General features: G+C 44.1%; 1 protein-coding gene across 3 annotated transcripts in view; it reads left to right on the forward strand.

Moving 5' to 3' along the window:
* LOC118593445 (carboxyl-terminal PDZ ligand of neuronal nitric oxide synthase protein) overlaps nt 1-17,251 on the forward strand; it is a 91,052-nt gene that overhangs the window by 28,927 nt on the left and 44,874 nt on the right. For all 3 annotated transcript variants that reach the window (XM_036202918.1, XM_036202919.1, XM_036202920.1), the window contains exon 3: nt 12,871-12,979. In XM_036202918.1, the coding sequence (XP_036058811.1) occupies nt 12,871-12,979 (109 nt within the window). The remainder of the gene's footprint in view (nt 1-12,870; nt 12,980-17,251) is intronic.

Consider the following 17,251-nt stretch of genomic DNA (forward strand, 5'->3'; position numbering starts at 1 on the left):
AGGTCTATGTCCTTTCTCAAGAGACTTTGAGATGCAGGCTGTTAAAGAATCACAGATTTTCCAAGTGGCTGGCAGCAGTCAAGATGAAACTATGATTAATTAAGTATTCTCTGTGTTTAGCTTAACATTTCTGCCTGTCAGATTCTTATTCATCTTTCAAGGTTTATTTTAAATATCACACCCAATGGGAATTTCTGATTTCATCCCTACCTTCACAGTGGAGATCTGTTAACTTTTCTGTTACTCTGTGTGTGTGTGTGTGTGTGTGTGTGTGTGTGTGTGTGTGTGTGTTTTGAGATGGGGTCTTGCTATGTAGTCTTGGTTGGCATGGTACTTGCTATATAGCTCAGGTTGACCTCAAACTCAACAGCAATCCTCCTTCCTCAGTCTCTTAAGTGCTGATATTACAAGCATGTACCTGTCTGTTTTTTCTTTGGACCGTAATGCAGTGTAGCCCTTACTACAAAGATAATCTCTTTGGTAGTAGTTGTTTATCTGTTCAGTACATTTTAGTAGGGACTACGTTTGAGAGCCCACAAGATGGCTCAGTGAGTAAGAACACTTGCTGTGTAAACCTAAAGACCTGAGTTCAATACCTGAACTCATGTAAAAGTTGCAGGAGAAAAAACCAACTCACCTCCATACATGGATATTCATCTCCTCTCTCTCTCTCTCTCTCTCTCTCTCTCTCTCTCTCTCTCTCTCTCCCCCTCTCTCTCTCTCCTTTCTCTTCTTCCTTCTACCCCTTCCCCACAGCCCCAATGATAAATAAAATAAAATTGTAGGGAAATGGAACTATGACTTAATGTTCACCAGGGCTCCTTGACCTCCATCTTACACATAATAGTGCTCAATGTGTATTTGTTCAATTTAATTGATTTCTTCTTGAATCTTTACAAAATTCTCCCAAAGTAGGAATGATCCTTCGGCAAACCATGGTCTAAGATTGAATAAATAGACAAACTGACCAATCAACCTATAAAACCATTCACTGACCGCTGAATGGCTCCCCTGTATGAACGTGTTTGGAGAGTAAAACACTAAAGTTAGACCAAGAAAATGTGTGTCCTAACAGAAAACAAGCAACTGACTCTTACAAAGAGCATTGCAGTTGGGAACAGGGGGAAGCAAGAGTCAAATGATCAGAGAGCCCAGCACCTCTCACTGCTCGGGGATTAACAGCCAGGCAGGCTGCCTTTGAAAATGCCCACCCTCCTTCCTGCAGCTGGCGGAGGATACCTGGCTAAGACCTCTGGCTGCATGTTTATCACTGCCTGATTGTGGATTGTCTTGGCCTCTGACTTTGCCTCCTGTTCTATTTGTTACAGTTTCACTGATAATTTATGACATTCAGAGAGTAGGTGAGAGGGTGAAATCATAAAAACCAGTACGTGGGCTCATCTTGTTCTTATTAATGGCCCTAATAAATTATTTTCTTTTGGAGGAGATAAGTAGGAAGATCTGCCCACCCCGTCTGCCCCCCAGAATGACAGCTCCCAATAGTTACAATGTATGCATGGAATCATTGTCTACTTTTAGCACATAATTAATCTTTGAATCTAGGAGAAGCCACAGGTACATTTCCTCCTATACTCGGGGCACCTAGCCAATTGATAGGACAGTGCTCCAGTCAGTCTGCTATCAGACCCAACCCTTGGTGTGTGCCAGTGTGTGGCTGTGTGCATGTGTAAGAATTTTATTAGGAAAAGAGCTAAGCCTAAATCTTCCCAATTGCCTTTGTTCACTGAGGAAAGACAAAGCTCTAAGGCAATAATTAAGCCTGTCTGACACCTCAGTTGATGAAGAAGAATTTGACAAGCTAAATGTAAAAGAGAAACTCCAAGTACTCAGAAGCAAGTCCCAAGAGAGTGTGCCTGGCGCCCGGCCTCCTGGTGTGTCAAGCCCCCCATGTTTACACAAGCCTGGTTCCTTGGGAGTTCAGTGGCAGGATAAACCAGTATGCATCTCTTAGAAGACAGCAGCAGCATGTTTCCAATTCTACGCTTTCCTTCAGACCCAGGTCACATTTCTGCTAGCTGTCCTCACCCTCAGAAAAGCCAACTAAGTAATGGACAGGTGAAATGCAGACCTGGGCAATTAAGTCATTCTTGGCTTTGATCAGGACACTGTCCTCAAACCCATGCTGACCCCTGGCTTCCCCCTAGACCCACTCCGATTTCCACATCAAACAGCTCCAGCTCCTCTCTGGGAAAAGCTTGGCTGCTTCAAAAGGCTGCCAAAGAGCTAGCTAGCTATCTGAGGCAGGGAGGGGGCATCAGGGCAAGGGTGGGGACAACACCCACACTAATGGCAGGTTATCCTCTTGAATCTGAGATGAATCTTCCACTTGGACCCTGACTTCCGCTGCCTCTGAATCTTGAACCATCTTATACTGTGTGATTACCCCGGGTCCTGAGACTGTAGTTTTTATTGTGTCTGTCTCCTTGTCTCTGTTTCTGTCTGTCTGTCTGTCTCTCCCCTCCCCCTGTGTGTGTGTGTGTGTGTGTGTGTGTGTGTGTGTGTTTCTCTCTCTGTCTCTCTGTCCATGTCCTCTTCCTCTGTCTGTCCGTCTGTCTGTCTGTCTGTCTCTGTCTCTGTTACTGTCTCTGTCTCTCTCCCTATGTGTGTCTCTGTCTGTGTCTGCCTGTCTCTCCCCCTTGTGTGTGTCTGTGTGTATGCAAGTATGTGTGTGTGTGTGCACGCACATGTGCACGCACACATACATCTGCATCTGCGTCTCTGCCTGTGTCTATGTCTGTCTCTGTGTGCATCCAATATCTTTCATGTGCATTTTTGGGACTGAACTCAGGTTCAAGCACTTTACTGACTAAGCTATTGTCAAGCTCCCTCCCTCCCCCTCCCTCCTCCCTCCCTCCCTCCATCCATCTCTCCCTCCCTCCTTTCTTTCTGTTAGCACACTCATAAAAGAAAAACGCCTCTCAGCCCCTCGTCCCATCTTACCCTGTTGCTGCTGAGCTCTTTAACTAACTGCATTTGCTGTCTGTCTTCCAAAATTCCCTTGAGCTTTTAACTGGGCCTTCCAAGTTACTCCACCAAAATGGACCTTGCCAAGGTCATCAGTGATGTCTCACTAAGTCCCTGATGTGGCCCTTCAGTCCTCCTGCGTCTGTCACTGCTGAGATGGTCCTTCTCTGGTTTCTTCACTTGGTCCCAGCCGGTAGTTCTGTTTTGGAAGGTTATAGAGCCTGGAGGAGGTGGGGCCTAGCTAGAGGAAGTGTTCTGCTAAGAGTAGGCTTTTGAAGGTACAACCCAACCCTAGTTCTGGCCTAGCTCCCTCTGCTTCCTGTGATGTGAGGAAGCCCACCTACAAGTCCCTGCCAACCTCGCCTCTCAAATTTGACGTGTCCATCACCAACCCCACTCTATCCCACCCTTCCCTGCCTTCCCAGCCTCCTCTTCCTGCTTTGTCCCTCTTTAACTAACTGCATTTGCTATCTGTCTTCCAAAACTGAGGAATGCTCCGAGTCCGTCTCTCTTGTCACTCACTAGGTCCCCCATGTCAGACCCTTCTCTCCTCCTCAAGTCAGGAATGCCCCAAGTCTATCTCCTCATACCTGCGACTGCAGCCTTTGCCTTAGGACTTTGGCATCTTTTGCCTTGTCTCAAGCTGCTCGGTCTAGCCGTGTGGACTGTGTTCTGCATATTACCAGGGCACGCCATTCTCCCTGTGTTTGGCACTTGACTTGATAAACTCAAATTGCCATGACAGCCCCAGAGCTTATAGATGAAAAACAAAAACAAAAACAAAAACCCTGGAGAGTTAAAATACTCACTGTACCTCACAGTCGGGAGAAGAGGGTCAGTGTAGCCTTTCCACCTGGCAAGCCCCAGGTCCAGCCTCTCCCTGTGCCCCACACATTTCCATGTTGCAACTGCCTCTTGTTAGCATGCCTTTCATTACTACCCTCCTCCATTTATCCTACTGACTTCAGCTACCACATTACCCTGCTTAGAACCTCACCAGTGCCCTGAGCTCATGAGGTGAGGTCTGAGGTATGCAGCTGGCCTCACCACTATCGGTCCTGGCAACCATCTGGTCCCAGCTCTTATGGGCCCTTGGCATACCCTCTGCTTCTTGTCCATGAATGGACTGCATCTCCTGACTCCATGCCTTTCCACATTCAGTGTCTACTGTGAGGACTGTTCCCTTCTGCTTCTGTGATTGACAGCTTTCCATTGTCCCCATCAGACCTGCTTTCCAGCTCTTCTTACCATGTTCCCCATCTACAGACTGCTTTCGTGGATTTGTTTATGGAGCTCCTGCAGTGGGGCACATGGTTCTCTCTCTGGCTTCTTAAAGTTCTCATCACCCTGTCCCCCTAGGTCTTAGGGTGCTGAGGGTGTCCAGGAACCTGCTCTGTCCTCAGCGATTCCCCTATACCCTGCCCTGTCCTTGACCAATGGTGCCCTGTTAATTCTCCTCAGGGTACTTAAGGGATGCAGTTGCTTTTAGGACCTGGACTGAGATGCCAACACCCCTAATCTCCACCACATATTCTTATTCTCTGAATAATCCTATGAGCCTCTTCTCCCGTTTTGCAGTTGAAAAGACCAAGTCTCAGTAGCTTTGATTAAGTGGTAGAGCTGGTGCTGTCTGCTCTGCTCTTTCTCTACAACCTGGAGATCTCAGTGTGCATCTGGGGAGCCGAGAGTGGAAGGTATACACCTCTGTGTATGGTTTTCACTGGGAACATCCATCATTGATGCCTCTGTCCATGGGATGCTTGAAGAATGCTGCTCTCACTGTCTTGCAAACAAGGAAAACCGTCCATGAAGAAAGGAGGGGAGGGTGCAGTTTTGCATGCAGGGGCCCCAACATATGCCAATCAGAGTAACGCTGCTGGTTTCCTCCCTGCTTTCTGGTTCTGGCCTGAAATTCTATCTCTGAACAGGAGTCTTCAGGAAGTGTGAGGACCCTGAGAAGTATAGGAAAAGCAGGGATTAGCCTGGACAAATATGAGCAAACTTGGTGTGTAGACTGCATTTTGTTTGTTTGTTTGTTTCTGTGACAGAATACTTGAGAAAGATAACCATGGCTAAGCTTTCAGTTCAAGGTCATCTGGCTCCATTGCTTTTAGGACTGTGGCAAAGTAGGATTGTAGCAGAAGGACACAGTGAAAGGCTTCTCACTTTGTGGCAACCAGGAAGCAAAGAAAAGGGCAACAGGAAGAGAGGAAAGAAAAGGGGGAGAGGGCTGGAGACAGGGTATCCTTCCAGGGCATGTTCCCTGGAAGCTGCTTCTCCCAGCTAGGTTCAGCCTCTGTCACCACCCCACAATGTCACTGAGTCACATGTCCAGGAGTGGATTGATCCTTAACAAGGTGATCCAGTCACCTCTGAATTCCGCTTCAGGACCAGGCCTCCGATGTCTGAGCCATTGAAAGATGCTTTGTATCAAAACCCTACCTCTACTTTAGAGGAAAGAGAATTGGCAGGTTGTATAAATGGATTTGGGGCTTGACAGCCAACAGCAGGTGAAGTTATTTTAGACATTCTGGGTGTTGGAAAGAAGTGAAAGCCTTGAAGTATATGAAAAGGATTTTTGTATGGTGTGTTTTTAACGGATGCTGGCTTTTTTTTCTTTTTCTTTTTCTGCCTGCCTGTCAAGTTCAGAACAAGAAGAAATTAACTTATCACGCACTTGGCATTTAGGAAGGGCTCCGTGATGCTTTGTGATTGATTCAAGCAAGGCAGGGGAGATTTTAGTGGGACAGAAGAAAGAACTTGTTAACAGCTGTGAAATTAAAATATAAATTAACAGCTGAGATAGGCCACAAGGGTACCTTAACCAGACTTTCGAAAGATAAGCATACATTTGTCTGGCTCTCGGTAGAATTAAAAACTCAGTTGTGTTTATTTCTTTCTCTAGGTTCACAGTAGCTATTTTGCAGCAGTAATGGAGACATTTATACATTTGTTCCTTGAGGGGACCTCATAAACCAGCTCCTATGTTTGCATTTCCATGCCGGCAGTTAAGGAAATGGGCCTGACTGTCCAAGTTTCATCCAGCCATAGGATCCCAGACTCCCTTCTGCAGCATACTGTGGCAAGTGACATATGTCCCACTCATGGTGACAAGCAGATACTGGACAATGTGTCATAATACCTACATATCATGTGGCAGTTTCACAAGGGACTTTTGGCCACCATTGCCAATACTTTTATCACACACACACACACACACACACACACACACATTCTGTGCCAAATAGCAACCTTGAGAAAGTGAAATCCAAGGAAAGTATGTTTCTGTTTTGAGCACTAAGGATGAAAAACATAGGAATTAAAGTAATTGCTAATATAAAAAAAAAGTTTTTTTTTTAAAAAGCAGCCAAAATGGCAATGATCCCTGTAAGTCCAGGAGAAGGAAAAAGATAAGCATATCAAGCCAGTAATAAAAGAGAAGAATGATCAACATGAAGGTAGGTCAATGTTATCTAAAGATTAGACTAAAAATAAACAAGTGGTGTGGGAAAGAGAGTGAGAGACAAACCCAGGGACGGGCGTGTGAAACTGTACTGATGCTGTGACACTGTGTGGGAATGCAAAGGGACATGCCAGTATTCAAGCGGTGTCTGAGGGTGGGGGCGAGGACTGCATTCCTTCCTACAGATTCCCTACATGTTCTATTGGCAAAGTAGAGAGGACATTGGCCTCCCTCCCACCCAGCACCTGTTCTAAACTCGTCCCAGGGTCCTCTGGGGACCGCACATTCATTTGAGTAGTGGGTCACCAAACTTGTTTGAGCCGCCTGGGGGGTGGGGGGGCAGTGATTGCTCCTGAGTGCAGAAAATGGGAGGATCATGCTCTTTGTAGCCAAGCCTCTATAGCATTCAGAGAGAGGAATGACATGGTAAGAAGTGGCATGATGGCTACAGAGATGAAAACTTGAGGATGAAGGTACAGCATAGTTGATTCAACACTCCTGAATATAAGACTATCAAGAGAAACCATGTAGCTGTGTAGACAGATGTTCATGGTGTGTTCATTGGAAGTACAGATGGTAGAAGAGAACTTAAAAATGAGTGCAAGAGAAAAGCCGCCTGTGAGAGCTGAGAGCCTGGATGCTGGACACATGGGAAAGGCGGAAGATGAGGGAGAGAAGATAAGGAAGGAAAACGGTAGTGTGTAAAGAGAAACTCTCAAGTCTCCTCAAACCCAGTCATCTCTCTTCTGCTTTTTCTCCCTGCGGTCAAGTAGAGAACTGATCTTCAAGTTAGAAACACTAGAACATATGTGATGTAGAAAAACAAAAGATGTAATATATATGTATATGTATACATGTGTGTGTGTGTGTGTGTGTGTGCAAGGAAGTAAGGCATCTCCTTTCAATGTGCCCAGACCTCAGTCCCTCGGATCCTGAAAATCGTGATTCCAAAATACCATTTGGTTGTCTTTGTAATATTGTGAAGTGCGTATATGCGATTATAAAAAGACGTCCTGCCTTTTAAAGAAGGGACATCTAGGTCCAGGAATTGTAGAAGAGTGGATTTGTCGTTCCCCGAAGACAGAGTCTAGAAGACAGTTGAGCAGATGGTCTGTGAGAGGTTGGGAAAGGAAACAGTGACCATTAGGAGCCAGTCCTAGGAGCCAGGTACCCAGATGTGCTGAGGAAGTCTGCCTCAGAGCAAATGTGCATAAAAGCTTTGAAGCTGTGAGCTGACCGCAATGAGAGGCAGCAATGAGGCACTGTGACCAAGGAAAAACCAGAGATACTCTGATGAGAATTCAGCTCTCCGGCATAGAAAATATTCATCAAAAGATATTATCTGTGTTGCTAGGTCGCTTTGTGGAAGTGCCTTTGGTTCTGTGAACTACATTTCATGGGAGTCAGTGACAAATTGTTACATGTCTATAAAAGGTTAAAAAGGAAAGTGCTAACTCCTGTTTATGGGGCAAGTAGCTCATTCATTGTGTGTTGGATATCGGGTTGAGTGCGGTATACATATGTTAACACTTAAGATAGTGTCAGGTAGATGTCATTCCTATTCTGTTTTAGATGCAGGAACAAAAGGCTGTATCATTTAAGTGTCATGCTTAAGCCCAACAGCTAAGAAATAGCAGGCCTATGACTTGAAAGCTGGATCTTTCTTATCCCAAAGCTCATAGTCTTTCCACAGTACCAACCTGCCAGAGCAAAAGAGATTCAGAGATGGGTTAGTTGAACTACTGAAGGAAGAGGAAATGTTTGTCTTTAAGAAGGAATTAACAAAATAAATAGAAACGTGGGGATTGGATACAAATGTTGAAGTCATTGCCAATTGGAGAGAAGGTTTAGTTCAGGTGTCAGAGTAAAGAACTAAGGTGGAGAAGAGGGACATCATCTGAGCAGCTGCGATTTATCAATCACTTGCTCTAAGTCAGTCCCCTGCATCCTTTCTAAATGAGTCAGCAGTATGACCACTGCCATTGCACAGCTAGAGAGCAAGGAGCCAGAGCTGGGAGTAGATGTGGCTAAGCACAGAATCTTTGTAGCAAGTCAACTGCAGAGAGCCTCTGCTGAAATCTAGGTCTGCCCTACCCTAGGGCCAATGTTCATACCCATTTTCCTTCACTGAATTCCTGTGGGTAGGTTTCCAATCAACATAAGGGAACATTTCCAAGTAATTGGGACCTTCTCAAAAGGGAATGTCTGCTCTCTTGGGAAGTGAATTGCCTGTCACTGACAAATCCTGACTGTCAGAGATGTAGGGTTCCAAGCCTGATGTCTTCATGGTTGCTGGGTTTTCATTTTGTTTTAATCCAAAATTCTGTTTTTATTCTATGACTACCATCCTCAACAGAAACACAATTTTACTTGTAAATTATGAGCCCGGGAAGTGGGGGAAGGGTATTAGTGGGCGGTTTTGTGGGTCTTTATCGCTTTTGTCCACCTGAATTCCAACATGATGATAACCATCAAATGTAGTTTATGCAAGATACTGTGAAGATCTCACTCTTTGTGGGAAGGGTATGGACATAAGATGCTGCACAGGTTCCTGGTTATGGTTCATTAAATAATAGAAAAAAATAATTCTCTGCATGGTGTGAAATGAAAGCAAGAGATCTTTGAATCTGAAGAGGAACAAAGCTTTATAAAACCTTAGGACCATTACTACTTTATGTTCTACATTAATGCCGTACCCTTGATAATTATGGTGAAAGGTGAGAAGATTGACCAGGACACTTTTGGAAGCAGGTTCCGAACCACCCTAGTCTTAAGAATAAAGATGAGAAAGAGGGGGAAGGAGAAAGGAGCTAAATCCCTGAGCTATGTCCCTCCTCCCTCCCCAGTTTTGGTCACACACACTCCATCCACAGTTCTTAAACAAACCAAGTAACAGAGAATAAAGGTTCTCAGTATGTATTTCGGTATCCAGAAGTCCAGCGCTGAGCCTTTAACTTCGGGATTTAGTCATTTGCTGAGAATGAGGTCCTGTGGGAAAGCTTCCTACTTCTTGATCCTGCTGGTAGAAAATTTTCTGTATTCACCAGATAATTATATTTGTCTACATAGAGATTACTTACCCTTTTATAACAACACATAGCACTTCTGAACTTAGATACAGTAAGCAGAGTGGTCTTCAGAGAGCTACAGTCCAAAAAGAGTGACAGCTTCCACACAGAGGTTGTCGCCAGATGGTCTGAAAAGGAGCTTTGTCTGTTAAGGTTACATTAACTTTAGCTCTCCACTGCCCCCTGCATACTTTCCATATCTCTGTGTCTTGTTGGCTCGCTGGTTCACATTCATCTCTACTGTATCAGTTTTAAATCCAGTTCTTGGTCCTTAAGGGTATTACATAATAAATTAAAAACTTGATCAAAGGAGTTTTATGTGTGATGCATCTGAACTAACTGGTCCTGACTTCCTGCAGGGAAAATGAGTAGCTGGGCAGACTACATTACAGGTTCTCATTAACGATAGTGGGAATGCCTGTCTCCCACATGCCAGTCACTGTACTGGCCCTAGGAATGCCAAGATGAGTCCTTAGTTCTTCAAAGAGCCTTTGCACAAATGTCCTAGTGTGATGCATACTATGACACAAGTCAGCCCCTGGGGTTTAAGCAGCTCAGACTACTGAGGGGAAGAGAAGGTTTCTCTGATCCAAGTCTTCAAGGATCTGCAGGGTGTCCCTAAGGATTATAAACTGGAGAGGATATGTGTGGAGCTAGCTCTGCAGAACTGTGTAAGTCAGGGCTCTGGGATGAGATGGAAAAGGGACAGATAGTCCATGCTGGGGGCAGGGGGGGGGGGGGCTTTATTCTGCAGACAGTAGGAAGCCTGTACATGGTTTTAGGAGAAAAATAGTGGAGTGTAACATGTTTTTAAAAAGATCACTGCTAGTGCTGTAAAGAATGGGTTGGCAGTGAGGTAGGGAATAGAGAGGCACATCACAGGGAAGACGTTGCAACAATCCAGGTGAAAAGTGAGAAGAAAAGCGGACTATGGAGATGAGAAAAACAAATGAGAGACACACTGGGAGGATGTACTGAGGAACTTGATCATGAGGAACGGGTCCTGGCAACAGCGGAGGAAAGGACTCAAGGCTGGTCCCTAGATTTCTGCCTTGAGTGGACAGTGTGCTCATCAAGGTTGTGCAGGAGAGAACAGCAGGGAGGGGCTGATGGTGAATTCAGGTAGAAGACAGGTGAGTTTGAGAAACTTGAGAGTCTTCGGGAGGGAGGATGTCTACGGGGATTGCTGCATGAGCCTAGAGTTCAGTTTGAAGAAACGGTTAGGAGAAGCCCAGCTGTTGGCTTGCTTATTCCTTTGATATGGATACAGTTTGGCATATTTAGAAGGCTAAGGGGAATCCTATGCACCCAGCAACCTCTCTAGGAAGCCATATTTGAAGTCTATTTGAAGATGATTTCAAGGTAGTGGGTATGTGAGACGCACCAAAATGCCTTGAAAAGAGTTTAGCGGGGGAGTTGTGGTTCCCTTCCCAGGGTCCTTTGCAATGTTCTTAGTCTTGGCCCACTTTTCTTTTTAGTGTTTCTGTGGGATTTCTATAAGTAGTCCCAGTTTCTAAATTACTTAGAAGTAAAATTGGTGAAGAGAAGTGAAATGGTATGTTCCTAAACATTTCATCTTCTTGATAACCACACAAGATATTTCTATGAACAGCCCCATTTTGTAGACAACACATTTAAGCTTCTAAATGGTTCCATCACTTCTGGTGCAATAAATAACACACTTATAAATCTGTGGACACTAAACTCCATCATTTCCTTTATATACTTAACCCTAATTTGTTTTCAAGTGGATTGTCAGGTGTGGTAATATACATCTATATATACATGTAATTCTAGCACTCGGGAGGCTAAGCAGGAAGATAGCCTTGAGTTTGAAGCCAGCCTAGTCTGTATAGGTGTTTTAGGGCTATATAACAAGACCCTGACTTGATGGATGGATGGATGGATGGATGGATGAATGGATGGAAGGATGGAAGGAAGGAAAGAAGGAAGGAAGGAAGGAAGGAAGGAAGGAAGGAAGGAAGGAAGGAAGGAAGGAACAGTGTTGTCAATGTTATTATTGACAGAGAAAAAAGATTTGTGAAAAGCTTATGGCCCCAGTGGAATTCATTGAGCTGTACTCCAGTCACTGAAAGCTAACCCCACTGACCTCCACTGCCCAACTTTATGCTCTGATAGCACCCTGAACAATCACTTGTTAACAGTATTTCCTTCGATATGCATACAATATTAACAAATTATTGTTAAGTATATAAAGGAAAGGATGGAGTTTCGTGTCCACAGATTTATGTTTGTTATTTACTGTCAGCCTCCAGGACTTTGTTTATAATCTTTCCCTCTTACTTCTGCCTCCACCTTTGTCCCTACCCCTGCAAAGGCCCAAGCAGCCAGAGAGAACTTTTAGTTCTAAATATGAAGAAGTTAGTCATCAGTTTGGGACCCTAGTGGTCTCTCATGTTCAACTTAGAATACACACTATGAACTTTGTCTGTGTTCTGACCTTGGATTGTTCTGTGATCCTACTTGAATCACACTGGTCATTTTTTCAAGCCCTTCTAGCACCTCTGTGCTCTGTAGAACTCATAATATTTCTGTTCCCTCTTCCTATAGTGCTTTTGCCCAGCCATCTCTGGGATTGCATGCCACATGTCATCTAGGTCTCTGAGTCGCTGTGACATTGTTTGGCCATCTTTTCTAAAACAGCAGCCTCCATCATTCTCTGTCCCTTATTCTGCTGGATTTTTTCATCATAGCATGTCTTACTTGTGTATTGATATCTTCACGTGACTCCTGTGAACCCAGGAGCACTCAGTGCCCTGCTGTTGTGATGTCACCTGGCTACCCATGCTTTCCAAGATGTGTGATGACTATGTGGAGCCTGGTTCATGGAGAGAGGGTGGGAAATGGAGTCATTATCACCAGGAAACCTGTAATAATGGCAATGTCTTAGGTTTCCCAACATGGTCCTGATGCTTAATTTTCCAAGACTCCCTCTTTGGTAATAAATGTGAGCAGGTCTCAGAAAACTTGTGTACATTTCCACAGGTTTAATATAGATTTATTGCTCAGGCAAAGATGGGGACTTTTTCCCCCCTTCCCACAGACTAGTAACCAAAACAGGTTTACTACCTCAGGATGTAGTCAATAATAATGTGGTTTCCACACCCCACCACGCCTGCTCTTCCAAATCCCCCCACAGGAGCAGCCATGTTTGTAGAGCCTATGGAAAGTGCCTCCTGTATAGTGGCTTTTTGATCCTACAGGAAAAGGACTTTCTTTGATGGCTTGGCACCAGTGAGCTCTGCCTTCTGCCTCTCCATGATCAGAGGTTTCCTGTTGACACTCTGGACTGAATGCCACATTTAATGTATTTTTCTGTTGTTTTTTCCCTAGGATCTTCTATGTCTCTCATGATTCCCAAGACTTGAAGATCTTCAGCTATATCGCTCGAGATGGTGCCAGCAATATCTTCAGGTGTAACGTCTTTAAATCCAAGAAGAAGGTAAAGGGGCTGTCACTGGTCTCTGCTAGCTTTCTCTGATGGGCCCAGCACATATCTGTCATTGACTTGTCTCCCTGTTTAAGGTTTGGAGGAGGATGTTTTAATACCAGAACTGGTAACACCACATTAGTCATCAGTCATTGTTCCAGTATGATGAAACCACCATCTGAACTTTGTACTTGGTTACATAGAGCAATAGAGAGGGGTCCGTTGTTTGATATGTCTTTTGAGAGAGGATCAGAAGACAGGACTAGCAATAATGCTGACGTTAGCTTGTAGGAAAGAAGCATTAACTTAAGGTGACCCTTCACCCCAACCTTGTATGTAAATCAGTGGGCCAGCTGTATTAGCAAATCATGACATGGGGAATCTAGCTTAGCTAGGGTATGATATTGGTTGTCATGGGAAATTATTTTAATATGGCCACCTTGACACTGAGTAAATGTAATGTTTACACTTCTGGAGAGGTACTCTTTCTCTCCGCCATTCCTCTAGGGGACTGACCCACAAAATTAGGCTTTGGAATGCCTGCCTGGGGAGTAGAAAACTTAGAATTTACCTCACCTCCTACAGTAATCCAGAATGATACGTGGATTGCCACCCCACTAAGTCTCAGCTTCTTTGAAGATACATTGAGAATAGGTAAAATTAGCATTTTCTTTTAAAAATGTTTATTAGCATATAGTAATTATATAATTATACATAATAATGAGATTTGCTATGACATTTTCATACATGTACATAATGTATTTCAGTCATATTCATTCTAGTTATCCTGTGTTTCCTTCCCACTTTTTCTGATGCCTTAAAACCAGCATTGTCTAAAAATAAATGTATTTTTTTTAACATACGTCACCCAAAGTATTCCATGCTAAAACTACCATATTTAAGTTTCTGAGAGGCCCAGCAGTTAAGGAAACCCCTAACTTGTTTAATCTAGCATTTCAAAAAATGATTTGGCTACCAAACCATATTTTGTCCACACAGTGTGTGTTTTTGGAAAGCACTACAGCAGTTTCTAAGACTTTACAGTTCTACTCTTCTAGAGAGAAGCCATTAAGTCTGGCTTATAAGACTTCCGGTCCCCTTCCTGGACATTTCGTCCTATGCCTTAAGATGTCGTTCATAGTTTCATAGGTACTTTGTCATGATCAAATGGGGTACTACAAATAAAACCTGACAAGGTCAAAATTTACTAATACAGGTGTCTCTTGACAGGATGGAAGTTATGCCATGAATTACCCATCTTAAGCTGAAAATACTATAAATTGAAAATGCATTTAATACATCCAATATAGCATACATTATTGCTCAGCAGTGCAGTACCTGTGGATTGGTCTTTCCCAGAAGCTGTGACTGGCTGCCACTGCCCAGTGTCGTGAGCATTTCCTACTGTATACCATTAGTCTAGGAAAAAAAAAAAAAACAAACAAATTTTGAAGTATAATTTCTACTACATATGTGTGTAGAGCTTTTGTACTATCATATAGTCAAAAAATTATCAAATCAAACCATCATAGCTCATATTATATAGGTGTCTTGATTCCCATGAAGGAGGAACACACTGCTAACTTCCCTTGCCCTCTAGGGTGATTTGTACCCTTGCCCACTCTGTTTTCAGGCCTTTTATGTATTATTTGTTTTATTTTTTGATTGATTGATTGATTATACTAGGGATGGAGTTTAGCACCTTTTACCAAGGGTCTATCATTGAGCTACATCTCCAGCTCTCAGGCCCTTTTAAAACATGTCATAAAATGGGCTAGAAAGTACTAGAACTGGAAAGAAGTATAGCAGTAGGAAGCAAGCAGTAACTTCTTTGATGAGAAGGTGGATGAGTTGCCAGACTTAACATCTGTATAACAGTTGACAGGGCAGGTGATGTAAGTGAGGCCATATTAGGCTGTATATTAGAACTGATGGGAACTTTAGTAGGAAGGAGGAGAGGAAATAAGCCCTAGTCACTGGGACATATGGATTTAGGGACTAGCAGAGTGAAAGGCTCTGAGGAGGAGAGGAAAGGAACACAGAGTGTCCCTGATGGGTATCAACTGGACTGTCTGCAGTGTTCTCCGGCATGACACCCAGGAGTGAACCACTCACCTTTGTGTTGAGTTCTCCCCTGTGCAGTGATTGCAGTCTTGTACATAGACTGTGTACAACTTAGAGATGTGTTATAAACAACACACATTCATTTACCAGTGCTTCAGTTGTTTATCTCATTTTATAATGCATATGTAAAGAATAATGTAAAAATAAACCCTCTTATCCTCATTTTCAGAGATCAGTAAAGGAGACTCAGCCTAAGTGACTTGTCAGGTTCTCCTGGAAGGGCAGTGGCTAGCACCAAGGAAACATGCAGCAACTAAAGGATTTTGAGCAAGAAACCTAGATAAAGGAGATTCTGGGCTCTGTGGGGGTGGCACAGGCAGATTGGGTGTCCTGTTGCCAAACCAGAATATGAGAATGACCTCCACCTACAACCTAGGTCTTGGAATTAGGTACCAAATGGAGTTCCTACTGACCAAGGACACGTTCTCTGCTTCCAGTCACCCCAGTTTTGTTTTTGTTTTTTGCACACCTCCTAGCTCCCAGAACTACTTCTCATTCTCTGGCTCTTCTGCTTTCTGTACTCTTTTTGCCCTTATCTGCTGCGTCTGTAGCTCTTGTTGGGGTTGGTTCTCAGGCCGTGTGCTGGCCTGCAGCCATGCAGCTAGGAGAATTATTTCCAGACCGCCTGGACTGTGAGCTCTGTTGCTGCTCAACTCCAGACAGGGGGACCAGTTTCCAAGCCAGGAAATAGCAACGAATTGTTAAGCAAAGGAAACCCAATTTGGGAGGGGTGGAGAGTGTGTCTGGGAGGTTTTGCACGCCATCCTGGTTGGCCTCCAAATAACTATTTAACTTTCTTACAAAGCACTTGTGGTTTCAGGAGATAATAGCTTGGGAAGGAGTTTTAATTGGCAATATCATAAGCACATTTAAGAGTTGGGGAGAAAGGACCACAGATCCTAAGGAAATGTGTCTTGCAAGGACGTTTGTGAACCATTAGAGTCACATTGGAGACCTGTTGATGGGAAGCCAGCAGACCCGATACTCTCCTGAGTTCTCAGATTGAGCACAGATAGAAAAGCCTTGAATATGTGTCTTGCTGTGCCTAAGATTGAGTTACACTATTCCACATCACGCCATGTCTCTCTGTGTGCTGGTGACATGTTTCTCATGATGGGCCTCTAATGCAGTGTTGTCCTTACTATAGAAAATGAGTTATCTCTTCTGCTGATTGAGAATACTGGCTGGGCATCTTAGTCTTCCTGTTAGAAGGAATCCCTACCCCTTGCTTCCAATATGATTAGTCTGTACCTCTGGCTCTTCCTCTAGTCACTCACATGAATGATCTGTGTGGTTCTCATCTTGGGGATTTTAACTTGTAGTGGCTTTTACTGTAATCACAACTTGATTATAAAGAACTCCTTACCTCTGCCCCATCTCACTGTGACACAGATATCCCCCCATAGTGTCCTTAAATGGTCAACAGTGCCTTGTCCCCACTTTATAATTGGCAAAAGAAAGGGCCCAGGATAGTTAATTCTCCCTGTTCACACCCCAAATGGACAATGCCACTGAGATCAGAACTAGGTAGGCTTCCTACTTGCCAGTCCAGGGCTGTGACCACTAAGGCTAGGAAATAGTGGAAGCCATTGATGAAGACTTCCTGGTAACTTGGCATTTCCTGTGCTTCCCTCCTTCTGGGAAATAATGATAGTATCATTTGCAAGAATGTTCTTCTCTTGAGCAGCCTCTTGCCTGGCTTCCCCGCCTGCCCTGTGGGGTGGATGTCACCCTCCTGGAATTTTTCTTCACAGCCCCAGGAGGATGTACTTGGTGCCTGATGCACATGGCTGTGCTTATTAGCAAATTACCGTAGGCGTTGTTAGAGGTTAGCAGGAGCTGCAGGGAGTCCTACCAGCCACACAGCCAACTCCTTGACATCATCTTTTTCCTGCAATCCCAGTCCAGTTGGCTTGGGTAAGGAGAAGTTGCTTCTTCTTGCCAGCACACTGGGGGCCACAGCTGTAAAGCTGACCTGACCTTTAGAGTTTACAGTAGATTTAGAAGGACAATGACAGTCATGTGCTAAAGAATGACAAAATGTTGGCCTGGAGAGATGGCTCAGGGGTTAAGAGCACTGTCTGCTCTTCCAGAGGTCCTGGGTTCAATTCCCAGCACCTACATGGTATCTCACAACTGTCTGCAACTCTAATTCCAGAG

Source organism: Onychomys torridus, chromosome 11, assembly GCF_903995425.1.
Source record: "Onychomys torridus chromosome 11, mOncTor1.1, whole genome shotgun sequence".
Taxonomy (NCBI): Eukaryota; Metazoa; Chordata; class Mammalia; order Rodentia; family Cricetidae; genus Onychomys; species Onychomys torridus.